General features: G+C 52.7%; 3 protein-coding genes across 55 annotated transcripts in view; 1 reads left to right on the forward strand and 2 right to left on the reverse strand.

The window, feature by feature from the left end:
* MAP3K3 (mitogen-activated protein kinase kinase kinase 3) overlaps positions 1-4,621 on the forward strand; it is a 60,937-nt gene extending 56,316 nt beyond the window's left edge. For all 4 annotated transcript variants that reach the window (XM_069541705.1, XM_069541706.1, XM_069541703.1 and 1 more), the window contains 3 exons: positions 12-141; positions 501-678; positions 1,868-4,621. In XM_069541705.1, the coding sequence (XP_069397806.1) occupies positions 12-141; positions 501-678; positions 1,868-2,096 (537 nt within the window). In that variant the 3' untranslated portion in view covers positions 2,097-4,621. The remainder of the gene's footprint in view (positions 1-11; positions 142-500; positions 679-1,867) is intronic.
* Positions 4,622-6,029: 1,408 nt separating this feature from the next.
* LIMD2 (LIM domain containing 2) lies at positions 6,030-8,582 on the reverse strand. Of its 2 annotated transcripts, none has more exons than XM_069541751.1 (5): positions 8,311-8,582; positions 7,457-7,551; positions 7,228-7,272; positions 7,008-7,147; positions 6,030-6,936 (listed from the first exon to the last, which is right to left on the reverse strand). In XM_069541751.1, exons 2-5 carry the CDS (start codon positions 7,496-7,498, stop codon positions 6,777-6,779), a joined length of 387 nt encoding a protein of 128 aa, XP_069397852.1. In that variant the 5' UTR covers positions 7,499-7,551; positions 8,311-8,582; the 3' UTR covers positions 6,030-6,776. The 2 variants fall into 2 exon arrangements, with proteins under 2 accessions (XP_069397852.1, XP_069397853.1); XM_069541752.1 differs by having other exon boundaries at positions 8,249-8,463.
* Positions 8,583-10,886: 2,304 nt separating this feature from the next.
* Positions 10,887-27,211, reverse strand: part of STRADA (STE20 related adaptor alpha) — a 28,009-nt gene continuing 11,684 nt past the window's right edge. For 22 of the 49 annotated variants that reach the window (XM_069541742.1, XM_069541723.1, XM_069541737.1 and 19 more), the window contains 9 exons: positions 19,821-19,923; positions 19,185-19,306; positions 17,622-17,730; positions 17,395-17,518; positions 15,174-15,345; positions 14,555-14,659; positions 12,550-12,791; positions 12,222-12,264; positions 10,887-11,753 (listed from right to left, as the gene is read on the reverse strand). In XM_069541742.1, coding sequence (XP_069397843.1) covers positions 11,601-11,753; positions 12,222-12,264; positions 12,550-12,791; positions 14,555-14,659; positions 15,174-15,345; positions 17,395-17,518; positions 17,622-17,730; positions 19,185-19,306; positions 19,821-19,872 — 1,122 coding nt within the window. In that variant the 5' untranslated portion in view covers positions 19,873-19,923 and the 3' untranslated portion in view covers positions 10,887-11,600. Of the gene's footprint in view, positions 11,854-12,221; positions 12,265-12,549; positions 12,863-12,934; positions 13,087-14,554; positions 14,660-15,173; positions 15,346-17,394; positions 17,519-17,621; positions 17,731-19,184; positions 19,307-19,820; positions 19,924-23,070; positions 23,261-25,441; positions 25,471-27,211 lie in introns of those variants that run through there. The other 27 variants (XM_069541745.1, XM_069541749.1, XM_070292545.1 and 24 more) reach the window with 8 other exon arrangements.

A 27,211-nucleotide genomic window follows, 5' to 3' on the forward strand; every position in this document is an offset into this window, starting at 1 on the left:
TGTGGCTTTAGGGTTCAGTGAAAGACCAGCTGAAGGCCTACGGCGCTTTGACAGAGAGCGTGACCCGGAAGTATACCCGGCAGATACTGGAAGGCATGTCCTACCTGCACAGCAACATGATTGTTCACCGGGACATCAAGGGTGAGCGGGGCAGGCTCTGGGCTCCCCATGACCTGGGAACTCAGGGACTCTCCACCTGGTTGTTGTGAGCTTTCTGAAAAGTGAAACCCTAATGGCTTCCTTGGGGGACTGGTGTGAAGATCAGTTAAATGATTTGGGGAAACACAGTGAAGGGCTGCAGATGCTGGCTGTGGTGATTGTTCACTGCTGTAGGGCAGATGCCTCCTACCACTAGCCTGTTTGCTCTGTGCAGTTTCATTCCAGCTCACAAGGCCCCCATCCTACCCAGCAGCCCTTTGGACTGAGAGGGAGGGACAGAAGGAGGATGGTGGCAAGTGCCAGGGGTCTAGGGCTGCAGCCTCTGCCCTTTCACGCCTTAGGAGCCAACATCCTGCGAGACTCTGCTGGGAATGTGAAGCTGGGGGACTTTGGGGCCAGCAAGCGCCTGCAAACCATCTGCATGTCCGGCACGGGCATGCGCTCAGTCACTGGCACTCCCTACTGGATGAGCCCCGAGGTGATCAGCGGTGAGGGCTACGGAAGGAAGGCAGACGTGTGGTGAGTGTGCTGGGGACATGCTGGGACCCTCGTCTCCCAGTCTGGGCTGTAGTGGTTCCAGCTTAGAAATGGGGCTGAGGGCTCTGCAGTGTGGTAAGAGTGAGGGTTGGCCTCTGGCCAGCGAGGCCAGGTTGCAGGCTCCCTGTGGGCAGGGGTGGTCTGCAGCAATACACACAGCAGATGTGTTGTGTTTTCAGTCTGAACAGCAACTGTTTGTTATTGCTGAGAACTTAGGTCATGGTAAACATCCCTGGGGTGTTTGCTAAATCCTTGAAAGAGCTCGGATCCCATCTGAAGGCCTGGATGGGTCTCTAAGCAGCAGTAGTAGGCTTCGGCTCCCTCTACTAGTACTCAGATGGCTTGCAGCTGCTCTAATTTTGTGTCCATCCTCTGAAAGGTCCTGAAAGTTATGAGAGCATCCCTTCCTCTTAGAATGTTACTGTGGCGGAAGGAATAGTGGTCCCTGAAGATGTCCATGGCCTAATCCCAAAGGGATGAGTAAGTGTTACCTTATGTGGCAGTAGGGCCTTTGCAGAGTGATTTTTAAGAATTTTGAAATGAGATGATCCTGGATTATCCAGATGGGCCCAGTACTCATAAAGGTCCTTATAAAAGAGAGGCAAGAGATTAGAGTGAGTAGTAAGAGGTGTGACAAAGGAAACAAGAAGTTGGTGTGAGACAAGAAAGGAGCCATGAGCCGAGAACGCAGGCAGCCTCTAGGAGTGGGAAGAGGCCAGGAGATGCGCTTTCCTCTGAGAGCCTCCACGAGGAACTGTCCTGACTGGCCCACTGACTTCAGCCCAGTGAGACTGCCCTTAGATGTCTGACCTCCATAGCAGTAACACATCTAGGCTGCTTTTTTATGCCACTGGGTTCGTGGTCACTGTTAGAGCAGCAGTAGGAAACCAGTACCGTTATTTCAGAGCACTTTCTGCACATGCTCAGTGGTTCCCCCTGACATCAGGAAGCAGCTGGGTGGGTGCAGGTTGATGAAGCCCACGTGGACGAGGTTGACGGGGCTGTGAAAACTCTTCTGGCCGTGGACGCCCTCTTCAGGGGTGTTAGCCCCCAGCCTGGCCCATCCTGCCTCAGTGTGTTTCGAGAAAGGCAGCTCCTTTCACAGCAGTGTGCAGGGCGGCTGGGAGCTTGGGGCTGGCTGCAGGGTGACACAGGGGTTCTCTCTCTCCAGGAGCCTGGGCTGCACAGTGGTGGAGATGCTGACAGAGAAACCACCTTGGGCAGAGTATGAAGCCATGGCTGCCATTTTCAAGATCGCCACCCAGCCCACCAACCCTCAGCTGCCCTCCCACATCTCTGAGCACGGCCGGGACTTCCTGAGGCGCATTTTTGTGGAGGCCCGCCAGAGACCTTCGGCCGAGGAGCTGCTCACACACCACTTTGCACAGCTCGTGTACTGAGCTCCCAAGGCCACACTGCTGCTGGCCGCCCCTTCAGCATGGGCAAGGGGCTGCTGGGGGCTCAGCAAAGTTGCTGCTTCTCCCAGGCAGGGCCACGGACCACGGAGCTGAGTCCAGCCAGCGTTGTCTGTGCCGTTTTGCTGCTGGGGCCTGGGGCCAGGGAGGGTGGCTGCAGCCTCACGGACTGGGAGCCCCCAGCCTGCCAGACCCGAAGCGCCAGCATCCTCAGCTCAGCCTGGAGGGGGGAAGGAGCTGGAACAGTGTGCGAGGCATCCAGGGCCCCACCCTTGGGGCTGTGTCTTGACATGGCCATCAGCACCAGACCCCAGAGAGTCTGGGGCACAGGATGGACACAAGGGTCTGAATAGTGTTACTTTCTTTCAGAGTGTTACTTTGTTTCTCCTCCCCATGTCTGGAGACCACCAGGGCATCTCTGGGCTGGATGAGCCCACCCAAGCCTGAGGTAAAGCCCAGCACCCCACAGCCAATGGAGAGCAGAGGCCGGGGCGGCCCTCTCCCTGGAGCCCCAGGCCAGCTTTGCCAGCCCCTGTCCTTTACCAAAGATGAATGAAGCAACTGTTATGCTGCCTTATTCAGGGAAGGAGGAGCCTGTCCTGCCTGCCCCCATGACCCTGCCCCCCACCCCCACCCTCAAGCAGGGGCCTGAGATGTGGAACTACCCCCCCGAGGGGAGACCCGGTTTTGTCAATGCAATTGTCTGTGTTTTACAAGTTGGAGTCACTCTTACGCTGTACCCAGTTTCTAAACTGGAGACTTCGTGTGCCCTCTGGGCTCTGAGTGCCCCTGCTGTGGGCTGGGGCCTTGGGCCAGCTTGGAAAGAGCTGAGGGTCATCGCCCCAGGCCTTGTGCTCCTGGCTGGCTCCTGTTCCCCCACCGGAGCAGAGAAGAAGACAGACAATACGGTGAGGGCATCTGAGCCGGCTGGCTACCCTGAGCGGAGCGCTCCGCAGGCCGGGGAGTTGTATCAGGCTGTCTGCGGGTTGTGACCTGCTAGTCCAGGGCTCTGCCTGGTAGAAGGGAAAGCCTGTGTGATGCCACCACCTGTGTCTGGAACCTCCAGCTCTGCTCCTCCGTGGCCAGCCTCGCCCATCCCCACGAGGTCTCAGCCCCTTTCCCTTCTCGCTCCCCTGGGGGAGGAATGGCAGCAGGGGTCAGGGAGCCAGTATCTTCAAGCAGCTTAGAGTTGGCCTTATTTACCTCAGCCTGGGCGCTGGTCCTTTCTTCCGGCCCCTCCCCTCCAAAATGTGCCTATTGCTAGAGCTCCTCCCTCTCAACACCCAGTTTCCTTGGGAGTTGTTGTTAAAAGAGGAAAAAAAAAAAAAAAGCCAGTGCCCAGGGATGGGTGTCTCCAAGGAGCTGGGGATTTGTGCCAGGCAGCTCATTGCCAGCCATGCCCACTCCCCCACGGGCACCAGAACAAGCCAAAGCCTTCGTTGTATGTTGACGATGCACTTTTATGAATGTAGTTTCTATCGCTGTTTTTAGCCTTTTCACATCATGTAATGTGAGGCTTTGTACTTGTTAATTTATATCTCAGATCATATTTGATGGTTTTTATATATATCAATTCTAGACTGTTACAGGTGGACGCCTCAAGAAGAGAGAAGAGCAAACGAAAGCAGCTGGTTTTGCAGGAATGTGTGTTGCACGGCGCCAGTTGGGCCTGGGCCCCTGTTTCCATCCTTGCCCCCCAGGGGCCTCCGTCAGGCACCCTAGCCGGGCCCTCTGAAGACAGTGAGCTAATGCTCCTGCCTCCACCTCGGCTCTTGGCCAGGGAGGGGACCGGCCCCTTGTCTCGACCAAAGCTGCTGATTGGCAGCTCGGCCTCTCCACAACCCCATCCTAATGGCTGTAGCATTCTTCTTGGGGCCCCAATCCCCAGGCCCCGACCCCAACAGGAAAGTGGTGCCGGTGCCAGGTGAGACGACTCTGTGTCCCAGGTTCAGGCTCTCACAGAGCCCCACCCCCGGGGTCTTACCTCACAGGGAATGTGTTTTTAAAAATGAATTTGCCAACAAGCCAACAAATCCTACACTCCAAAAAAACAAGACCCTGAATTTTTTTTTTTTTTTCTTTTTTGTGCCAAAAACTGTGGACATGCTGGCTCAGCATCCTCAGGACCAAGCTGTTGCTTAATTTTAATTTATTGTTTTTTTTATTAAATAATCCAGATGAAAAGTTGTGGGGCCTAGGATGGCCTGGCCCAAAGGATCTGAAGGGCCATCTCCTAGCAGCCCCAGGCTGGCTGTGGGAAGGGCCATGCCACCATTTGCTTATCATTCCGTGGGGTATGTCGGCCTTGGCCAACCCAACATGGAGAGGCCAGGGCTGGGGACAGTCCACTCTCCACTGCCCTCCTGCCCACCCCAGCTCTGTGTGTCTGAATTGTGGATCGTGCAGAAGAACCTGCGGCCATAGTTATTTGACTATATCTTGACCGAGGGCTTGCAGTGCAAAGCCAGGCCAGTGTCGCGCATTACTTACAATAAAAGGGATCATTTATACTCAAGGGGTCCTGTGGCAGTGCTTTTGGTTGCGGGGTGGAGGCCATAAGTTTACCTGGGAGAGACCAGGTTATGCTGCCTGTCAACAAGCTTGTGTTCCTCAGCAGAGAACTTGAAATGACTCCCAGAGGGGTCCTGGGTTGGTGGGACTTGGCTGGTACCGCTGCTAGCTCAGAGGTGGCACCGTCTTCCTCCCTAAATCCTCGGAGATGTACTGAGGGTGGTCCTACCACAGCTGACTTCCTGAGGTGACACTGTCAGCTCACCCGACTTGGGCATCACTGTGGCTCAGTTCCCAGGACTTATGTAGCACCCAGTATTCCTCCCAGTCCCGGGAAGTCCTTGCTGACCGGAGTCACATCCTTACGGGGCAGGTACCACCACGAGCCACCTCTCTTCTTGGGTGATCTGATGCTGTTGCTTAGCTCTAAGCAGAGGGAGACCGTCCTCGTCCCCAGCTGAGGCCTCTGGTTCAGAAATTAAGAGCTGCCCTGAGTGAGGCTCTCCACATTCCCCTCATGCTCTGAGGACCTAGGCTGAGTGCCGACTTTGCTTCCTGTTAGCTCTGTCACTTCCAAGGGCAACACAGCACAGTGGCCTGTCTACCAACGGAGCTCGAGGCCCTGCTTCCTGCCCTGTTTTGTGGGCACGAGGTCACTTAGGAACTTAAGGACTTGCATAGGGTTAGGGTCGGGTAATCCCCTAGGAGTCTGCCCGCTTGTTCTGCTAATTTACACAGTCCGGTCAGCTGGGGGAAACCAAGATAGTCGGGTCTGGGGCAGGACAGTCCAGACTTCCTGTCTGTATTCTGAGGGGTGGGGTCTTAGGTCCTCCTCGTTTGTGTCACTGTAAACTGGTGTCCCCAAGAGAAGCAGAAGAGCTATTTCTCCTTTGACTACTTGGGATGGTGACCGAGTGCCCCATTCCCTGGAGCTGGAAAAGCAGAAGGAAGAGGGACCCTGAAGGGGCACACTGACTCCTTGCTGAGGAAAGGGCATATAGACTAAGCTCTTGGACACAACTTATTGGATCCGCTGGTTCACACCATCCCTTCCTGATTGCCAGGACAAACAGGATCTAGGTAAGGACTCAGCAAAAGTGCAGTGAGGCTCAGCACCGACACCCGCTGACAGCCCGGCCTTGGGCAACACGGGCTGAGACCCAGTGGGGTTCAGTCCTCAAACTCACTGAGTTTGGCAACATGGAGACCTGGTCGGGAAGAACACCCCCTTTTCTCAGGCTGCCTGATAAGATCCCTGACACCCATCACCCTAACCACCAGCCGCTGCCACCAATCAAGGCCAGGAGTGCGTTGGCCTGATGCTCTTCCCCTTCACCTCTTTGTGGTGTTTCCTTCCTGCCACAAACCAACCCCCCCCCCCCATCGGCCATATAATACAGAGTCAGAATCTGTCAAAACGTTTAAAATAGGACTGATTACAACAGACAACAGTCAAAACCGGCAGAAGTGGGAGGAGGGGGAATGTGGCCCCGCCAGCCCCCACCAGTCCCTGTGGCTCTCAGCTTGGCGGGTGCTTTCCCTTCCGCTGCTTCCGCACTGTGGTGTGGTCCCAGCCCTAACAGGCATGCCCGGCCTCACCTCTGCAGGTGGAGGGGCCCCAGAGCTGTTTCAGTTCCCCTCCCCCCCCCACTGGGTCCTGGGGGACATTTGGAGAGGCCCAGCAGGGGGCACTCTGGCTCACCTTCCTCCAAGTCTCCATGGCTCAGGACCAGGCTAAGGGCAGAGGTAGATGGGGAGACGTGGGGGCCACATGAGCCCCTGGGTGGCAGTGAGGGAGCTTGGGACCCTGAGGGGGCATGCTGACTCCTTGCTGGAGAAAAGGCACCTAGATAGGGAAGCTGAATTTGAGGGCCTCCCAGGGGGGCCCTGGGGTGAGGTGGGGTAGGCTGAAAGAAACAGGAAGTAGGGAAGTGAGCAAACCCCAATCCTGGTTCCCAAACCCCCACTGGCTGAGGAAGAAGGAAGGCATCCCGGAGCAGAGCCCTGCCCCTGGCAACCCTCTGCCTGAGTGAAATGGCCTCATCCTCTTTCCACCCTCACCCGGGGCCGGCCGTCCAGTCTCTCTCCCACCGTTCCCGCTGCCGGCTCCGGGCCCTCTGTGGGGGGAGGAGGGAGTGGACAGCCAGAGGGGCCTCAGGCTGTCTTGGTGCCGGGGTCCACCTCCTTGTGGGCCCAGAGCTCCTTGTGCTGCTTCCGACCAAAGCCTTCGTCGTAGTTGCCTTTGCTCTTGAACAGCTGCTGGAAGTGGGGCTTGCAGTAGAATTCCCCGTGCAGTGCTGCGTAGCTGCCCAGGCTGCAGAAGCAGAACACTGGTCAGGTCAGGCCGGGCCAGCAGGGCTGGGGTGGGGTCAGGGCGGGGCGCACCTGAGCTTGGTGTGACAGTGCTTGCAGCAGAAGCAAGAGCTGTGGAAAATGAGCTTGTCAGCCACCAGCCGCTCCATAGGGTACACGGTCTTCTGGCAGGCAGTGCAGGTCTCCTTCACCTGGGCCCGAAGGCTGAAGGACTGTTCCAGGAGAGACGCCATCAGCGGCCTGACCGGCGCCCACCCCTTCCTCCCTGTACAGCCCAGCCTCGGAGCCCTACCTTGGAGCGCTGAACCGTGCTGCTGGAACCACCACCTTTGGCTTCCTGAGAGAGAGGGCGGTGGCGCAGGGTCAGTTGAGGAGGGCCCTAGACCATCACCAGCCCAGATCCCAGGGACACTCAAGGGGGAAGGGGAGGGAGACCGGCAAACAGGCCGCTCCTGTCCCTTCACGCTCAGGCCAGACACCTGCAGGGATGGAGTGCCCTCCCACCCCGGCTGAGCACCTACATGGGAGGGGGTCGCCTGGGCGGCTCCGGCGGCCTGGAACATGGCTCGTTGGAGGCGATGGAGGCCCCGTGTGGAGACGCGGCACCCGCTGGGTTCTGCAAGGGGAAGTCGGTTGGAAGGGCCCTACAAGCCCTTCCCAGCCCGCAGGGTGGGGGTAGAGGTGTTTACAGGCAGGGGGCTGGGGGGCTGTGGTTGGGACTTTCCCTAAGTCATTTCCTGTTGCTCTGGGTCTTGCCACTTCCGCCCCTCACCCACCCCCCCCGCTTCGCCCGCTCGGCCTCCACGCGGCTTCCCAGGGGGCAGGGGTCCCTGAGTGGAACCATGTGTCCCGGGAGGAGCGGAGTTAGCGGGCAGCGGCTCGGGGAGGGGATCCGCGCAGCCGCCCGAACGCTTCGCGGACCCGGACGCCGCCTGGCGCGAGGGGAGGTCAGAGGAGGGCGGCCCCAGTGGGGCCGCGGCCAGAAGCGGCTGCCCCGGCCTGACCCCAGCCCGAAGCTGCCCAGTGCGGGGCCTCGGGTACGCTCCGCTCGCCGGACCCAGCCCCTGGACAGCGCCCGCGGGCTGGGCCACCCGCCCCGCCCCGCCCCGCCCCGCCGAGCCGCCTCCCGCTCCTCCGCTCCGAACCCGCGTGGACCGGACCCCAGACCCAGGACCCCGGTGGGCCCAGCCTAGAGGACCTCAGCCCTGCCCGGGGGATGTACGCCGGCCTCAGGACCCCGGGCGAGAGCGACGGACTGAGACGCTCGGCGTCGGGACCCCGTGGGCGGCGGCCCTTGCGCCCACAGCCCCCACCTGGGCCGCCCGAATCGCGAGCCGGAGGCCGGCCCCTCCCCCGGCCCGCCCGCGGGTCTCACCGGGCCCCGGCCTGGGCCGCGGGGCGGGGGTCGGTCTCCGGGGGAAGCCTCGGGTGCGAGGAGCGCGCGGGGGCGAGCTGCCGCCGCTGCCAGTGGTCCCTGAGCGGCCGCGGCCGCCGCCGCCTTATCGCAGCACCGCCCCCGCCGGCCCCCGCCCCGCGCCCGCCCATTGGCTCCGTCGCGCCCGGTGCCGCCTCCGGGGCCCCGGCGCCGCTGCCGACCCCCTTTCTGCGCTTTGTCTTCCCCTCGCTCGGCGTCCCCCGCCTTTGTCTGCCCCCCGCGCTGACCCCGCGCTCCGCACCGCCCCTCCGGCTTCGCGCTCGCCCGCCTCTCGAAACCCGCCGCCCCGTCGGCCCGCTCTGGACCAAGGCAGGGGCCGGAGCCGGCGGGTCCGCGCCGGAGGCCTCGGGGCAGGGACGAATACAGGTGGAGACGACTCGGGTGACAAATGGCGTTCCGACGAGGCGGGGCAAAGGATAACTGGGCGCCCCTGGCCTTTGGCTGCTTCCATTTCCCCGCTCCGTGGGCCCTGCCGGCGTCCCCGCGCGGCTCCCACACCCCCTCAGACGCCGAGATGGCAGGGGCGGCCGGGCACGCGATCCCGCCACAGGGAGGACCCTGGGGGCCCCCGGGGCCACCAGCCCTCAGCCCCTGCTGGCGCCCGGCAGCCTGCGCCTGCGGCGCCCATTGCAGCGGCCCTCGCGAGGCCGCCGTCCCAAAGGGACTCTGGAGCCCGACTTTGTAGGCTTAGTCACCCCCACTCCCGGCTCCAGCAGGCACCGCTGCCTGAGAGAGGTCGAGGGGACCCCCTCCAGGGAAAGATTTCCAGCCTTCAAACAAGCAAACCTGGGTTCAACCAAACCTCATTTGACACAGGGAGCAAGGCCTGACGATCTGAAGTGACTTGTTCAAGTAACAAAGCCGAGCAGCCGGGTTGGCTTCAGAGGTTGGGCCTCTGGACCCCTGTCCCCGTGGCCAAGCTGGTGGGCACTGCAAGTCCCGGGTACACAGGAGGCCAGGCACCTAACTCCTCAGCTCCCCAAGGAGCACAGGGGAGCCTGTCCCCGTGGCATCTCTGCAGGGACGCCAGGGACTGCTGAGCTGCGCCTGCCATCCGGCTGGAAGCTGTTTCACAAAGCACAGCCCTAAACATAGCTCCTGCCCACATGGTGGCAGGAACAGAAGGAGCGGCTCCAGAGCAAGGCCCACACACTGGTCAGGAACAGAAGGGCTCAGCGCTGCCTGCCTGGCAGGGGAGAGGGAGGCCTCGGGCGCCCCAGCCCCAGGCTATTCCCATGGCTTTCTCAGGGCACCCTCTCTGTGGCTCACTTTTCTCCTTAGACCCCTGTCCCTCTCTGGAGGAAGATTTACATTTGGGTTGAGCTGCAGCCCTCAGGCCTCCCCCGATGGGGTGTGTGAGAACTGAAACTGTTAAGGGGCCTCTCTTTTCCTGCCAAGTTCCACACCTGCCTTCAGATTCTCAAGGGGGTTGTGGCGAGGTGAGAAAGGTGAAGCCCTGGGAGGTGTGGGGAGCAGCGCTGGGCTAGCCCCTGGGCACCACCTGGCCCCTCGGCCCCTCTGCCCTGCCCAGGACCATCCGTGTGCTGAGCTGCAGCGGTTCCCACAGAATCAGCACTCTGGGCACTGAGGATGAGCTGATGGCAAGGTGAAGCAAGCAGACCAGAGGAAAGAAACACACTGATAATGGTGCAAAGAAAAGGGAACTTGAGGTTTAACGAAAAAAAAAAAAAAAAGAGCTGGGCAGGAGGGGTGGAAACAAATGTGAGCTGGCCTGCTCACTCCCTCCATTTCAGGGCTCCCAGTTCCCTCCAGAGTGCTGCCTTCTCCTTAACCCCTGTAACTGGGTAAGAGGTCTTCTATTTTTCTTTTTCAAAGTTTTGTTATAGTTTCTCAGAAAAGGGAAAGCAAGGGCATGCTTGGGGATGAAGCAGCTACAGGGAAGAGGGAGGGGCACTTCCCTGATCTGGCTAGAGCGGCGCCCACCCCGAGGGACAGGGACGGGGAGGGGAAGGGGCCCGGCTGCGGCGCACGCAGGTCAGGAGGAAGCACCAGGTCAGGAGGAAGCACCGTGGAGGAGACCCAGGTCATCCCCTGACCCCTGGCCCAGACTCCTGGCCAACAGCCAGGATGGAGGGGAGGACTGGGTCTGGGTCTTGGATTACCTGCTCTCTTGAGTATTAGTTTCCAAGGTAAGGAGACACCACGAGTCCTGTTGCAAAACAACCCCCTTCACCTCCTTTCCTGCCAAAAGGGAGCCTCTTCTGCCTGGCCTCCACTGGCCCAGACGTGGTCCCGAGGAAGGGCCAGCACTCAGACCCTTCCTGCTCCAAAGTGTTTTGATGGCTACAGGCTAAAATGGCCCCAACATCAGATAGTTAAAGACAAATCTATCATGGGTTTTAAAGGAAATGTGTGTTGTTGAGGCTGTCTCGTGAAGGAGGTCACTGCTATGCCTCCACGGGCATGCATGGAAACGCTCTCAGATGGCAGAACCCAGGGCGGGATGACTTGTGTCCGAGCCTGCATGGCCAACGCACGACAGTGTCACTCTCCAGTGGATTCTCTGGAACCTTTTAATTTGTTCTGGCAATGAAACTAACATGGCCTTAGAACTTAAGCCCCTCAGGCTGGGCAGCACCAAGGCAGCCAGCAGGGGTCAGTTAGATGGGCTCCTGGTGGGAAAGGAAGGAGCTCCCCAGATGAACCAAGGTGAGGTGTCAGGGGCCGAGTAGGAGGAGGATGGACCACCCAAGCCTTAATCTAGTGCTTAAAGAGAAAAGAATACCCTGTCCTTCAGTTATTAGGGAGAGGCCTGGGGGAATGGGGCAGGGTCCCTCCATGGACCTATAGGATCTGAGAGTAGGGGAGAAGAATGGAACTAGGCTGATGGGAGAGCCAGCATAGGAAGCCACAGCTCCCCAGGCAAGTCTAACCCTGGGCTTGGACTTCACAACCCCATGGCCAGGACAGGACAGTGGCTCTCCCTTCTGCAGAGGTCAGGTTGCCTGAGCTCACAGGACAGGGAATGTTAGATTTCTGGCCCCTCCTGATCCCTGGGTATTGGGGTTCCCTCATGTCTCAAAAGCCTTGAAGCAGTAAAGTTTCTCTCCAAGAATTGCCTTTCCAGTCCCTAAGCAGCCAGCTCTCCTGGTGGAAATGTCCTTTCTGCCCCATCTGCCCCAAGGAGGGTGGGAATGTGGCCAGCCCTCGGGAAGGGTCCTGGAGGTGCACGCAGCCCAGGATGAAGAACAGGCACCTTCTTTAGAGGCTCAGAACTCCCAGTCGTCCACCTCCAGCTCTTCCAAGTTTGTTACCAGGCCGAAGATCCCACTGTGATCCTGAGACTGTCTGCCTTCAAAAGTGGTGATGGGGGTGACAGGTCGGAGTAACTCAGGCAGAGCTTCTGAGGCACGTCGCTTGATCTGGGGAAGAGAGTTGCGGGTGGATCCTGTTTCAGCCTCAGGACATGGTGGGGCAAGCGACCATGGCTCAGGGACAGACAGGGGCTAGAGGCAGGAGTCTCTAAGGGGAGAGGAAGGAGCAGCGCCTGTAATGGACTTTGGAAACACAGCCATGTCTCTGACCCATCGGGAAAATGAAAGTGTTAGTCATGCAGCCATGTCCAACTCTTATTGCCACCCCATGGACTGTAGCCTGCAAGGCTTCTCTGTCCGTGGAATTCTCCAAGCAAGAATCCCCTTCTCCAGGGGATCTTCCGACCCAAGGACTGAACCCGGGTCTCCCACCCTGCATGCAGATTCTTTACCATTTGAGCCTCCACCAGGGAGGAGGAGACAATATCTAAAGACCCCAAACTAAGGGGACTGAGGGTGGCTGGAGCCACAAGCAAGGAAAATCACCAGCAGGGGGCCCAGGGAAGGCTACTGTACCTGCTTGAAGAAAGAATGGTTCAGGAGGGTGCTGGCGCTTGGTCTGCAGAGGAAGGAGAGAAGAGGCCAGCATCACCCCTGTGTCATTTCCAGAATCCTGCTGCTATTGCCTTACCCTCAAGTGCCCCTCTCCTTCCCTTGGCTCCTCAAGAAACAATAGCCAGAGTGACCCAACTGGCTTCCTGGCAAACCCTGGGCCACCCGCTCCCGCTGTGGGGACTTCAGACTCCTCCGGGGAACCCAGACCTTTCTGGGACAGATGCATCGTCTCCAACCCCCGCCAGCCCAGGGTTCCCTGCAAGGCCCACCCTAAGCCCCGCAGGTGCACCTCATGTCCGGGTTGCGCTGAAGGCACTGCTCCACAAAGTGGTGGAAGTGGGGCGAGAAGGTGCGGTGGTAGGGGTGGGAGGGCGAGTCGCCATTGGAGGTCCTGGGGGTGCTGGGGGCCAGGCTCTCGCTCAGGCCCGAGTTGGCCGCGGAGCGCGAGGTGCTCATGGTCAGCTCCTCGGCGGGGATGGTGCTGGTGTCCAGCAGGCAAGGCACCGTGCCGTTCAGCTTCTCCAGCAGCATCTGGGGAGGACAGAGCCAGGGCCGGGCTGGAGGGGCCCCCAGAAGGACCACAGAGTTTCTTCACAAGTCCACTTTTCCCCAAACGCACGAGTGATTCGGGGGCAGCAAAGACAGAAGTGGGAAAAGGCCTGTCACTGTCTTACTTTGATTTTCTCGATGCTGTACCTAGACAGACATCCACACCATCTTGTCTAGTCCACCAGAGCTCATCCGGCTGCAAGACTCACTTTTCTGAAACATGCATCTGATGCTACCACTCCTGTGCTCAGAAGCCTTTGACAGTTCTCCACAGGCCCTAGGACAAGAATGGAACACGCTGGCCTGGCCCGCAAAGGCCCTCGTGACCTGCCTGGGCTTCCTTCTCCAGCCACGCCACTGGCAGCCCCGCAGAAGCACTCATACTTCAGCCACACAACTACCTCCTGTCCTCAGATTCTGTTCTTTCTTGACGGGGCCTGTCACAGGCTGTTCCCTCTGCTGAAAAGTTTCCTTCCACTGGAAGCTCCCATTCTTCACCTAGTTAATTCCTATTTGCCTTCAAGTCTCAAGTGTCCCCTCCCTGAAGCTGCCCCAGGTTCCCTCCTCTAGAGCGGCCCTCTGGCCCCTCCTCAGCCGCCCGTGTCCCCACAGGGCAAGCCATCTGTGGGCTCAAGGAGAGGCTTACTCAACGGGCACAACCCCCTGACCCCGGCCCCCACCGCCTCCTCCCAGGTCTAGATCATGCTCCAGGAACTCTGGGCCCAGGTAATCCTTACCCAAATGACCCAAGTCCAATTCCTGGACTTGGCAAGACCTGGATAAGTCTCTTCCCTAAGTCCAGCTCCAAGGGAGACAATGCAGACTCCTGGCTGCGTGTACGCCAAGAAGCCAAGGGCAGCAGGCAGTGCAAAGGGGCGTGAACAGGGCGGGAGGTGGGAGGGAGGTTCAAGAAGGAGGGGACCTGCGTTCACCGACAGCTGATTCATGCTGATGTACAGCAGAAACCAACACACCATTGTAAAGCAATTATCCTCCAACTAAAAATATTTAAGTTTTAAAAAGTGGAGGAAGCATGAACAGGAGGAGGCTGGAGGTTGCAAAGGTATTGGCTGGAAAGTGGTAGCACTGAACCTGAGAAGTCTAATTCTAACTTAGAAATCGGCCTTCTACAGCATCACCAACTCAATGGACATGAACTTGGGCAAACTCCGGGAGATAGTGGAGGACAGGGAAGCCTGGCGTGTGGCAGTCCATGGGGTTGCAAAGAGCTGGACATGACTTAGTATCTGAAGAACAACAGCTTCCAGGTATACTGATCAAAGTTAAAAAACAAAACACATTTTATAAGCTTGAAAAATTTCTCAGGGACTTTCCTGGCGGTCCAGTTGGTTAAGACCACACTTATACTGCAGCAGGCATGGGTTCAATGCCTGGCTGGGGAACTAAGATCCTACATGCCATGTGGTGCAGCCAAAAGCTGGGGGGGATATCAGTTGAAAAGTAAAAACAGACACCTGGTATGTGGGCTCCAGGCCTGTGATTATGAGCAGTGCTTACTTCTATGACCCCCACCTCCCGGGCTCCATTTCCACAATTATCACAGACACAAGTAAACAGTTACACAAGTTACGCAACTATCCCCCCCCCACCCTCCCCCCAACACACACACACATGGACACACACACACACATGCTGGTGTCCAGAGTGTGCAGGTCCTCAACAAGCGTTTGTGGGAGGCAGACAGGAAAGGAGGACAGAAGGAAGATCCCTAGCTGCAGGCTCACCTGGGTGGCAGGCATGTCTTTAAAGGGGACGTGGCCATTGGCCAGCTCACAGGCCGTGATTCCCACACTGTAGATGTCAGACTTGGCATCGTAACCCTGGAGATTCTGTATCAGGAGAGAAAAGCCACAGGTCACTCCACTGGAGCCTTGGTCGTTGTTCTCAGACAAAGAAGCAGGTGGAGCGGAAACTCCCCAAATCGGGACGAGCTGCGAGGCTTCCCTCACCTGTACACTGAGGAGTCGCTGCTATTTTGGAATGAACAAGTGTCTGGCTAAGGCCATGTGGGAGCAGGAGGAAGTGCTCTGCTTAGCACAGGGATGCAGAGCGCGCCAAATGCTCGAGAATTTGGTACTCTCTCTTCCCATAAGATGGGAGCATCTCTCAGTGCAGCTCAGGACCCGCCAGGGGTAATGACATCACCTGCCAGGGACACAGCATCCCTGTGCTGCAAGGGGCCTCCCAGGTCTACCGGCCAATAGGAGAGCCCTCTCTCCAAGAACCCCCAACTCTTCTCAGAAGCAGAGGGCACCCCTCATCCCTAGAATTTCCTGAAGGCCTCCTTGGGGGCGGTATCACAAGTTGGTGGGGGCGGGGGCTCCTGAGATCCAGGGCACCGACCTGCTGGAGGACCTCTGGGCTGAGCCAGGGCAGAACCTTGATACTGTACTTGGGGAAGTCGTGGACCACACGCTGCCGCTGCCCGTGGCTGATCATGCTGAGGTTGCTGCGTAAACCCGACAGGTAGACCTTCCCATCAGCGGAGATCAGAACGTGGCTGGCTTTGACGCTCCTGTGGGTGGGGAGGGTGTGTCACTGGGTGGCGGAGGAGGCCCTCACAGCACAAAGCTTTGTCTTCACACACTAGACCCAGCCAGCTCTCTCCCCTGGGGTGTGTATTACACACATACACACAGATCACTGCTTCGCTCGTGGCTCAGTGGTAAAGAATCCACCTGCCAAGCAGGAGACTCAGGTTGGATCCCTGGGTCAGGAAGATCCACTGGAGAAGGAAATGGCAACCCACTCCAGTATTCTTGTCTGGGAAACCCCACAGACAGAAGAGCCTGGTGGGTTACAGTCCATGGGACTGCAAAAGAGTCGGACGTGACTTAGCCACTAAACAACATATATATACATATAATATGTGAGTACACATATACATACATATTATATACACATGAACATGTATTTTTGTGAAAAATTTCAAACATACGGAAACAGAAAAAACATCATGACCCCATTTACACATCACCAGGTTTTAAAACTTATTTATGTTTTGTTTCAGTTCTCTTTTCTGCTCACAGACCACTCTTCCTCTAGTGACTTCCTCTGCTGCCTTTAATCTGTACTTTCTGTCTGTAGGTGTTCTCATAAAGTGTACTGCTGTTTCGCACGCATCTTCTGTTTTGACCTAACGGTACTGTGTTAGGCAGCCCATGTTTCAGGGTTATGTTTCTGAGCTCCACCGTGTTGCCAATGGTATACACCTCACTGTTGCTTCTAATTGCCACCTGCACTCTGGAGTGGGGTCTGACATTTACTAATCCATTCTTCTAGGAAGGGGCACTCATGTTGACTCTAACCAGCACGAATATGAATACAGACGTCTATGCACACATCCCCTGAGGTGCCTGTGGGAGGGCTTCTTTGGGGTGTGCACCCAGAGGCAGCACCGATGGCCCCGGGTCTGAGTGACGCTGACTGGCTGCGTGGGGCCACCTTCTACCATCTGGATGGGAGGCCCACCTCCTCACCGCCCTAGTCCTCACCCAGCGTCTGAATCCCTGCCAGGGCCCCCATGGGCATAAGGTGACATCACCTTGTTTTCATTTGATTTTCTGATTCTTGCTGAGTCATGTGTGACTCTTTGTGACCCCATGGGCTGTAGCCCGGCAGGCTCCTCTGTCCGTAGGATTTCCCAGGCAAGAATACTGCAGTGGGGTGCCATTCCCTGCTCCGGGGGATCTTCCCGACTCGGGGACCAAACCTGAGTCTCTTAGGTCTCCTGCACTGGCAGGCGGGTTCTTTACCACTGCGCCACCTGAGGAGCCGCGCTGAGTGTCTGTTCATATGACCATTATCAGTCTTTTGGGTTTTCCCTTGTATGAACTTCATATCCTTTGCCCATTTTTCTATTGCTTCGCTATCTTTTTCTTACCGATTCACAAAATTGGTTTTGGACAAAATGAACAGCTTCCACACTCTAATTCCTCTATTAACTTTGTCCCTGGTGCCCTGTATTAGAGAGAAAGCTTTAATCTTGATATAATCGAATCAAATCCTTTTTTTTGGCCTTATGTTTTTTGTGTGTAAAACATTTAGAAGTTATGGTACGCCTCGGGGCACAAAAATATTTCCTTGCATTTCCTTCTGTGTAAGCCTAGAGCTTGCATTTAGGCCTTGCAAACATCTGAACTACTCCTCTGCACATGGAATTAGGGAGAGGTCCTGGTTGTACCATCTTCCCTACCCCGAACTGCTTCTCCCCAACACCATCTACTGAGCCATCTGTCCTTTCCTGAGCCCCCTAGCTGAGGGCTGACTCCGGAGCACACCCCAGCAGGGGCGCTCCAAGGAGGGAAGGGGTGGGTGCAGAGGCCCACGCTGGCTAGTCAGTCCCCTCACACAGTCCTCAGGAAAAAGCTGCTCGGTAAAGAGAAAGCCAGCAGCTTCACACGGACAGGGCAAATGCTCCGCGCCCCCAGCAGAGGCAAGGGCTGGACTCGCGCCTCGGTTTAACCTCTGGCTTGACTGACTTCAGCCTTCAGCCGTTCCTTGGAGGGCTCATGATCCCAGACACCGCTCATGTAAAGGGGGAGAGGCCGGCGAGAGCGAGCACCTGTGCACGTAGCCCATGTGGTGGATGTAATCCAAGGCCTTGAGCGCCCCCTGCAGGATGTAAGCGATGGCCAGCTCGCTCATGCCGTCCATGAAGTGCGTGCAGATGAGGTCCTTGGCCGAGCCTGAGGAAGAGGGCCGACGGGACAGGGAAGGGCAGCGGCACGTGAGCGAGCTGCTGGCAGAGCACGCAGAACCCCTCTCCGCCAGGACCCCCTGCCCACTCACCGTATGCCATGAACGACGTGACGACCCACAGCTCGTTGTCCGCAATGAAGGTGGCTCCGTAGGGCAGGATGTTGGGGTGGCTGAAGAGTTTAGAGACATGGAGTTCCCCCTGCAAGCAATGGTGAGCTGCAGTCAGAACCAGCGGGCAGCGACTGCCCTGGTGGTCCTGTGGCTCAGACTCCACACTCTGCAACGCCAGGGGCCCGGGTTCGATCCCTGGTCAGGAAACTCAATCTCGCATGTTGCAACTTACCGTTCACATGCTGCAACTAAAAGAGGCTGCATGCTGCAACTAAGACCTGGTGCAGCCAAATAAATATTAATAATAATAAGAAGAAGAACCAAGGGGCACTGAGGAGAACACGCAAGATGGTAGTGGCAGTGTGAACACTACGGGGACCGAGAAGCCCAGGAGCCGCCGGGACCGGGATGAGAGGAGCCAGGCTCTGCTGTCTCTGCAGGGAAGTCAGCCCTGCTCCGCCAGCTTCTGCCTAGCTCTGGCTCTGCCAGCCAATCCTAAAGGGCCTGAGAACCATTCCCCACCGCCAGGGCAATGGCCGAGACAGCAGAGGGTGGCAGGGCACTGCCTCGGAGACAAGAAAACAGACTGCAGACTGAAGACTCGGGAAGTTGAAAGCTTAGCTCAACCGCAAGGGCCAAGGCACACCACTCTTTAAGATAAGAAAACAACAGCAACAACATGTTTGCCTATTACAAAGGCAAGTGTTGTTAGAGATGGGAATGTGGAAAGAGCACACTAAGAGCAACTACTAAACGTTAGAAGAGCTTTCTCCAGCGACCTCCGGTTGAGAGCTCCTTTCCTCAGAAGCAGCTATAGAAAGCATAAGACTGATGGAATTCTAAAGTAAATTTGGACAAAAGATGTGAAAAAAAAAAAAAAAACTGAACAAAAGAACTGCAGAAACTCCAGGGTCCTGGCCCCTGGGAAATGAGCCAAGGCCAAACAGCCAGCCCCTTCTAACCTGTCCACAGCTCTACAGAATGAAGAAAAGAATCACAGAGCCCAATGCGCTCTCTAACAAACTCAGGTTTGTTTTTTTTTTCCCAAATAATTGAGCTAGGATTGACTTTCTGTCCCACCCTGAGACCCACAAGACTACTCTGAACATATGAACTGGTATTAGAGCACCTTCAGATGAGTTGGATTCAGAAAAGCCCTGTACCTGAAGAAGGGGAAGGGGCCCAACCAACACTGACTCAGGCCCTCCTCCCTGTACCAGAAAAGAGACTGAGTGTGGAGCTTGTCACTTACTAGTATGTATGTGACCAGGGGTGAGTTACTTAGCCTCGCTGAATAACAAATACATGAATAAATGAGCCACAGAGAGTCTCTAGAGAAGCGGGAAATACACATCGGGCTGAGCAGTGCCACACAACCCTTAACACCAAATGTCCGAGATCCTTCACCGAGAGCTTCCTTACCTTCTTGGCTTGGTCCACTTTCGTTTCCTGCCAGCTATTTCAGAAGACAGATGTAAACATCCTTGTAATCACTACTGGGACTACAGCCCCCCTCCAAGTGTCACAATCATTTCTGATTACCTGTAAGAACGTCACCATCTCGTTGGAGCAAGCCTCGAGGTTAATCCTTCGTACCGTCACATACTCCCCTGTTGGTTTGTACCTTGCTAGATTCACTGTCATCAGGTCCTCGAATCCTTTGCCTAAAAGAAAAGAAGGCCATAAACAGGGACAAGAGCAACACCAGTTTTCATCTTCTTTAAAGAGACTTGATTTTAGAATGAATATATGTATATGAGTAACTGAAATGCTTTGCTATACACCTGACATTAACACAACATTGGCAATCAACTATTCCCCAATTAATAAAAAAAAGACTTGATTTTAAAAGAAAATTCAAGTTAAAACTTTCACTTCTGTTATGTCTTGATTTTTTCTTCTTCTGTCAGTTCCTTCTCAGACAACTTATTCTAACTGATGATGGCCCAGGACACCAGGAGCGTGCAGAAAAGAACTGAAAAAGAGCTCCTCTCCTGAAAACGTGATTGATCTCTTTCTCCATACCTCAAAGAAGAAAACCACAGAAGACCCTCCCCAAAAAGCCAGCTTTGTCACCACATAGCCTGCTAACTGGCTGACAGCTTCTGGCACACATTCATCTGAGGGTGCTGAAAAGACTAGTGCAGTCCCCTGGAGCATGACAGTCCTGGACGTTACCTATAACGGTGAGCAGCTCATAACACCCTCCCTCTGGCAGGAAGCTACTCATGATCTCCGGCTTAGAGAAGGATGCTATCGACTCTGAGCTCGCCTCATTGGTCTACAGGAAAAGAAAAACAGGTTAGTGAGAGAAACTTGGGGACAGGCGTGGGAATGGGGAAGACGGTAATTCAGACCCATGAGGAGACTGGCATCTAAACAAACATACAAATTTGGACTCTGGCGCAGTTCCAGCACTGTTTGATGAGAAAGGTAAAGTAAAATCTCACCAGTTCAGTGCAGTCACTGGCACCAATATTAAGAGTACGTGTGAGGGCTAACTACAAATATGGATGGGGATGAGGGTCAGGTGTAGTTGACAGTTGATTTGCTTGTCCTTCTCAACAACTGGCTCATCTCATACCTAAAAGCTGTGGCTTTAGCTGGGTCATAGCTAAAAGCGCTGAAATTCTTACCTGGGAAAGGATGTCCAGAGAAAGGCATATTTAGAAAAGAGAAGGGAGATGGGTGGGTAGGGGGTTCTCTTAAATTTCCAGCTGCATTAGGGTCCTATTTTTAAGATCCTGATTTAAAAAAATTCCCAAAGATCAAACGTTGAATCTCACTATTGGCCATAAGAGTCTCCCTCTTGAGCAAACCGAGAGGCCAGCCAAGGGATTTCCCTGGCAGTCCAGTGGCTAAGACTCTGAGCTCCCAATGCAGGGGATCCAGGTTCAATCCCCAGTCAGGGAACTAGATCCCACAGGCCACAACTAAGACCTCATACAGCAAAATAATTAAAAAAAAAAAAAAAAAAAAGAGGCCAGACTAGTCATTCCCTGACATTTCCAAGGGAAGCTAGAAAACATCTAACACATGGAGCTACAGGCAGGGAACAGAACCATCTTGGCCCTCATCCCAGGGAGCAGAAGGGACCCGCTCCCCGTGCAATTCAGCTGCAGATGAAGCTGGGTCTCAGCTACTTCGGATGCGGGCATCACAGGTGAGGTCCCGATGGGAAATGCCCAAAAAAGTAAATGGCAGGCCAACAGCTCTTCCTTCAGTTCAATAGGCTCAGTGTCCTTCTTCCAGATCTAACTTTATCTGTATTATTTAAGGCCTATCAGTACTTTCCTCTTGGATCCTCTTTTCTTCAGATGTGTGTCTAACTGAAACGAAGACTCTTAGACCAGCTCATATTTCACAGGCTGCGTTCATAAACCTGCCCTCTGATTAGGAAAAGGTCTTCAAAGACTCAGAGGCTCTTGGCTCAGCATGAGCCAGCAGAGTGTGTGAGCTGAGAAATGTTCTGGTATCACTTTGTGGGGGGTCCCTGACGTTTGAAACACGTCTGCTTTCAAAACAACTGATGCTGCCGGGGGTGCAAGAAACCAAACGGGATTTTGTCTCCAGCAGTGCTTACACTAAGAGGAACCCAGTCAAGCAAAGTTGAGCCTTGTCAGCAAAGTGTAGTCTTCATTTAACCAACTTTAGATGTCTAAGGTTCACCGATATTGCTGTATTTAGCCACACTGTGTAACATTCTCCTTATGAGCAACTTCAGTCTATCCTTCCAATGATGATGGGCTCTTGGGGTTGCTTTTCAGTGGCTGTTATGAACTGTGCCACTAAAAACACACTCGGATGGGTCCCTTGACACATACGTGCACGAGTTATGCTAAAGCTTATACTGAGCAGTAGAACTGGAGGTCACAGGGTATACAAACATTTGACTTTAGGAGAAAAATGCCAAATTGGTTTCTAAAAAGGTTATATCAGTTTATACTCTCGCCAGCAATACTCTTGCTCTTGTCAACCCAGCTTTTCCTCAACGCTTGGTGTATTTGGACTTAATTTTTGCCAATCTCTTTGTGGGTTTGATTTACATTTCCGATTGCTAATGAAGTTGAGCATCTTTTCATGTATTTATTGGCCATGTGGATTTTCTCCAGAGTGAAAATGCCTCTGTCTCTTGTCCATTCTTCTATCATTTTTTGATTTCCCCAAAGCAGGCCCCACGGAGCACTGACCCTGGCAGTTAATGCATAGAAACAGTCTACACACCCAGTTAAGTTATAACATGCAACACACTCCATCTCATGGATGATCACAAGGGGTGCACGCATGTTAAAGATTTTGAGAAGTTCTGCAGTTTTGACAAAGACTAACACTGTTTAACCTAACATATTTCTCAAAGCTGCCTTGTGTGTCTTACATCTGTTAAATCTGGGGGAAGATAATTTGGGAAAGGCTATCTGAAGCAAAACATATGGGATAATGCTAAGACTCAAGGCTTAGGGGCCAGGGAGAGGCTGAACTTGAACTCAGTCTGTCACTTGTGCCGTGACCCTGGGCAAGTCCCTCTGACCCCTGGGATCTTCGTTATCTCATCAGTGGAATAATGCCCACTTCACGGAGTTGGAGTTGCTATGACGATGAGATGAGACGAAACATGTACAGAGCTCAGCGCTGCTTGGTGGATCACAGGTATTCAGTAAACATGAATTCTATTCTCCTCCCTCTCCTGCTGTCTACTTTTTGGTCATTCTCCTGTTCCACAAAGAAGGTGGAACAGAGAAAATGGAGAAAACAGAGACTCCTAGAGGTTGATCCACGGTTAAGATTGGTTTGCTTTTGGTTTCTGCACATAGCTGTGCTTTCAGATGCTTTGAAAACAGATTCCAGGATCACTTAACAGCTACTGCAGCTTCTTCAAAGCCTCATCTTCAAACCAGATACTGGTTACTACACGGCAGGTGCCTCACGCAGCTGAGAGAGATTCAGACCATCAAGGAACAAAACAGAGTAGCGATCTGAGCAAAAAGCCTAAGCCGAGAGCTGCGAGGTGGCGACCCCCAGCTGTGGAGAATCTCAGCGGCAGGAGGTGCTCATCGAGGAGACAGCCATCATAACCTTGAACCTGAAACCTGCTACACATATTCTCAATCTGCTTAGCTGTTTTCTCAAGTATCAATCTACCCTCAGGAAAATCAGGGTCGCCAGTTAACAGAAAATCCAGGGGGCTGCTTTCAGACCCAGCCCCTACTCTGGCCTCTGAGGTCCACCTGACTTGGCCTCACTGCCCCTCCGTGAGCAAGTGGTCGTAGCAAATGCGCGCCAGCTATCCCTCTGTCTGGATCACGCCTGACCTGCTCCTTCCCTGCCCTCCCCATCTTCTCATCGATGCTTCCTCACCTCCGAGGCTGCAACTTAATGTCATCTATTCTAGTCAAAGGAAAGCAGGCTCCCAGTCACTTTATTACGTCACCTCGCTTCTTCTCCCGCACTGGGATCACTGGGATTTTCTTTGTGGGGATCACCGCAGCTTGTCTACTGTCTGTCTTCTATGCTAGAATATAAGCTCTGTGCAGACAGGGCCTATCTCTTCACCGATGTATTCCCCGAGGCATACAACCATGCTGGCATCTACTTAAAAAAGAATCATTTATGGGACTTCCCTGGTACGGTGTGGCCAAAAAAAGGAAAAAAAAAAAGAAAACTTAAGCCAACATTTGAACTCAGGTTTTCTGCCCATGACCTTGTTATTCCCATGGGTTGAAGAGGAGAAGCAAACGTACCAGCCCATTCCACTGGAGACAGTTCAACAAACAGACCTAGGCTGTGAATGCCAGCCCTCCTACAACACACCCCCCTAGCTCCTGTTACCAGGGGAACTCTGCAGATCAGAATCCGACACCTGTGTGTGAGAAAGGACCGTGTATTTTAGCAGCTAACAATATGGCCCTAATGAGAACAAATCTAGAGCGACTGTGTTTTAAGGCCTCTCCTCTGATCTCTAGGCAAAATGCCTTGTGTTTCTAATCTGAAAAAGAGGGCTGTGAAAGACACTTGAGTCCTGAGATAAATTTTTTTAACATGCATTTTAAATAACTCCCTTTAGAAAAACTACAGATGGGATACTTTTTCTTAAAACTCCCCACCTCCCTTCTCTTACCAAGAGTGCATAGAAGACATACTACCTATGCACTTAAAGCCATACTTCTGTTGAGCTTAGGTGAGGAATGATTCATTTCATTACTCATATGATTAGCTTGTAACCTGACAAACATATTTCAACTGTCGACTACAGAAAAGTACTTTAGAGCGTGTTAGAAAACGGAATTCTTTAGGTAACTGGGCACACGAATGAGTCCACTGGGCAGTCTGGAGTTCCATGCACTGAACTACTGCTGGCTGCTTGGCCCCTCTACCATTCTGTCCCCAGCTGCCTGGAAAGGACCCTAAAATGGAGCCTTTCTGGGTTGTGGATGTTCTACAGTCTGAACTCAGAGAGAAACTGATCTTTATTTAGGAAAACAAACAAAGGCAATAATATTTTGAAAGCAAGAGGTTTGGTCTGATTTTCCCACAAGAAAGGCAGGTTAGTCCATTATACTGTTTCAGATTTAGACAAGGTCAAAATTCAGATGAAAAGGATGAGATATGAAGTCCATTCTCTTTAAACACAGCATGGCATAGTTTTATTAGTGTAATGTGTAATCTCAAATTGCCTAGAGAAAGAAACTAATCGATCAAAGTCTTTTCTTAGTTTCCCCTACCGTGAAGAGTAATTTGTTCATTCTGAAGCATTTGAAAAATACATAAGCTACTGATATCGAGAAATGACCATTAAGTAACTTTGTTTAAAGAATATAAACCAAAATGCAATAAAGCACACAAAGACATTATCTGTGAAATGCCCAACAAATAAGTACATTCAACCTCCCACAGGTTTCACACAGGATGACTTTTGGTATAAAATCAGCAGCAGGGGAAATATAAAAACTATATACACCTGGCGCTGTACTCTGGAAGAACACCTAACTGTTCGTATAGGGCACGTTTTTGGTCTCCTGACTGGAAAATATTCGGATCTGACAGACAGGCACTGCCAAGCAAGCTTCACTCAAAGATAAACTCCTAAAAAAAATAAACTCCTAGTCAGCAGCATTATCTTTCACCCACCTTGGAGCTGCCTGCAAAAGGCACCAAGGTCGTCACTGGAAAAGAGGAAGAGGTCTGTGGAGAAAAGGACTCTGATTCTCTCTGTATAAGACACTGATTCACTGTATCAGAAACAGCTTGGTTTGCTGCTGTTATTCCCATTGGTAAAATAAAGTAGAAGAGTCAGAAGTGGGGCAGGATTCTTAAAACTTCTGCCAATAAAATATTATATTTTCTGTTTTGTATATTAAAATCTGGGGGTTTGTTTTTAAAGTAGATTTGAAGTCCTGCCTTATCATCTAGACAGAGATCTATATTCTCTCTGTGGACTGAAATCTATTATTAATTGACTAAGGACAGAAAATATAATGCCACTAGACACTGCAAGATGACCACACTAGAGTGTTGAAACTTTCTCTCTCTTCTGTTTTGGAGAGGGCGGCCAGGTGATTGGGAGAGCTAGGAGGGGGAGGAGAGAGAAAGAGTGCCTGCGATGTTTTTTCAGTTTTCAAAGTACACATCAGAATCTCTCCAGGGTGAAACCTGAGTCCCCACAAGAAGAATGATATTGCAAATAAAACTCAAGGGCAGATGAGCAAAAATGTAAAATGATAAGCCAACCAAAAAACCAAACAGAGCCCCACAAGTCAACTCCATGCAACAGCCTTGGTCCAAGAGCCCAGGAAGCCACTCACTTTTCTCCGGGCGTCACCCGCAGGCTGCTCTGGAGTAGAGAGATTGGTTGTTGGCATTTTGTGTTTTCGGCAGAAGACACACCCACATTCAGAACAGCAATTACTACACTTAGAACTATATTTATTAATAGAAACCACTTAAGTCATTTACAGCAAAAACTGCCTGCAGTGCTACATATAAACACACACACACACACACACACACACACACACAGATTCACAGTAAAAATGCTGCCGATACACAGGGTTTTAAACATGAATCTATGGCTCTTCAAAACTTGGCAAGACTCTTATTCTACGGGTGTTCTTTACTGAGTACGACTCAACTGCTATAGTTTCAGTTATACAATTACTTTCCATCAGCAAGCAATATTACTTTCAATAGGCTGGTTTCAGACTCTTACACTTTTATAAAAATTCATTATAAAATTATAGACATTGTTGATTTCCCAGGGAGTACAGGAAATAAAAAATAGATTTGCCAAAAAAAAAAAAAAGACAAAAGAAGTTTTAATACCGCAACCTGTGTTTGTGGGACCATTACTGAATTTGATTCTTCAGTCAGATACATCCTGTTCTGAATGAAAATAAAGCAAAGGCTTTTGGGCCCTCTGCTATGCCTGGTGAACATGAATAAAGCATTGGACAGCTTAAATAACTTTCTGCTCCAAAAGCGGACAACTTCTGTATCTATGCTTTTTATTTTCTCTATTCTGAAAAATAACCGAAGTAAAGATTCTAACTGTAAAGGACTGGAATGATTACACATCTCCAAAATATCTGCAGAGTAAATTAGCCTCAATTTATCAAAATAAGATTTTTGTGTGTGTGCCATGGATCAGTTTCCTGGTATACAAATGGCAGGAGTGGTTGCTTAAGACAGGCTTCTTACAGTCAAAGGTAAGAAGCCAGGTGAACAGGTGAAAGGAAATGAAACCCAGTCTTCATAGAGCAGAAGGCAAATCCCAAGCTGTATCAACCTGAATATACATTTCATTAAACTGTAAACAATATACAGAACAATTTCTTCATCTTCCTCAGATCAGAGACTAGGCAATTATCAAAAGACACCCAGAAATCCTACACTCAAGATACCGAAATCAAAATCCATTCATCTAATTCACATAACCAGAATATTTTAAACTAATATAAACTGGACTTCCAACTCAATTTTCATCAGTGCCAGTATTTACTTTTAAACCATCGTGTTACCATTAGTGACGGGAAGAAAATGAGAATGGGAGCAGATATAGTATTTCTGCTCCATAAGCCTTGCTTGTACTGTGTAGATTATTTTTATTGTTTATAATCAAAACAAAAATAACTCATCGTTTTTCTAAACTCTCATTTGTCTTTTACACAACCCTTCGACAAAGTTCATGAATAATTCAACTCCAGAAGTTTTCTGAGTGGCATTAGGGAAAATAAATTAATAGGTACCACCTGGTAACTAACGTGTTTGAGTTTTCAGTCACTCAAGGCTTTCAAGGTATTTTGGATCAGTTAACCAACATAATCTGATAAGCCATTTCCTTAGCTATAGGAGCTAAAGTGAGTATCTGTGGTGTTCAGACACAAAGAATGGGGCTTTATTACTATTATTTTTATAGAAAAGGAATTTTCCTTGCCTTCAATTAAGATCACAGTTCCCAAAACAGCTCAATCTGAAAACAGCTCAATCTGAAAACAGCCAAAGGGAAGAGGTTGGGTCTATTTAACTTCCAAATTGTAAATCTACTTTACTTTGAATCAACATTTAGAATTTACAAT

Source organism: Ovis canadensis, chromosome 11, assembly GCF_042477335.2.
Source record: "Ovis canadensis isolate MfBH-ARS-UI-01 breed Bighorn chromosome 11, ARS-UI_OviCan_v2, whole genome shotgun sequence".
NCBI lineage: Eukaryota > Metazoa > Chordata > Mammalia > Artiodactyla > Bovidae > Ovis > Ovis canadensis.

Bases quoted from the DNA above. Each gene is read 5' to 3' on its own strand.
- LIMD2 (XM_069541751.1), bottom strand. From the start codon at position 7,498: ATGTTCCAGGCCGCCGGAGCCGCCCAGGCGACCCCCTCCCAT. The intron at 7,148-7,227 runs GTAGGGCTCCGA...CTCCTGGAACAG, and splicing joins GCACGGTTCAGCGCTCCAAG to TCCTTCAGCCTTCGGGCCCA. The intron at 6,937-7,007 runs GTGCGCCCCGCC...CTGCTTCTGCAG, and splicing joins CACTGTCACACCAAGCTCAG to CCTGGGCAGCTACGCAGCAC.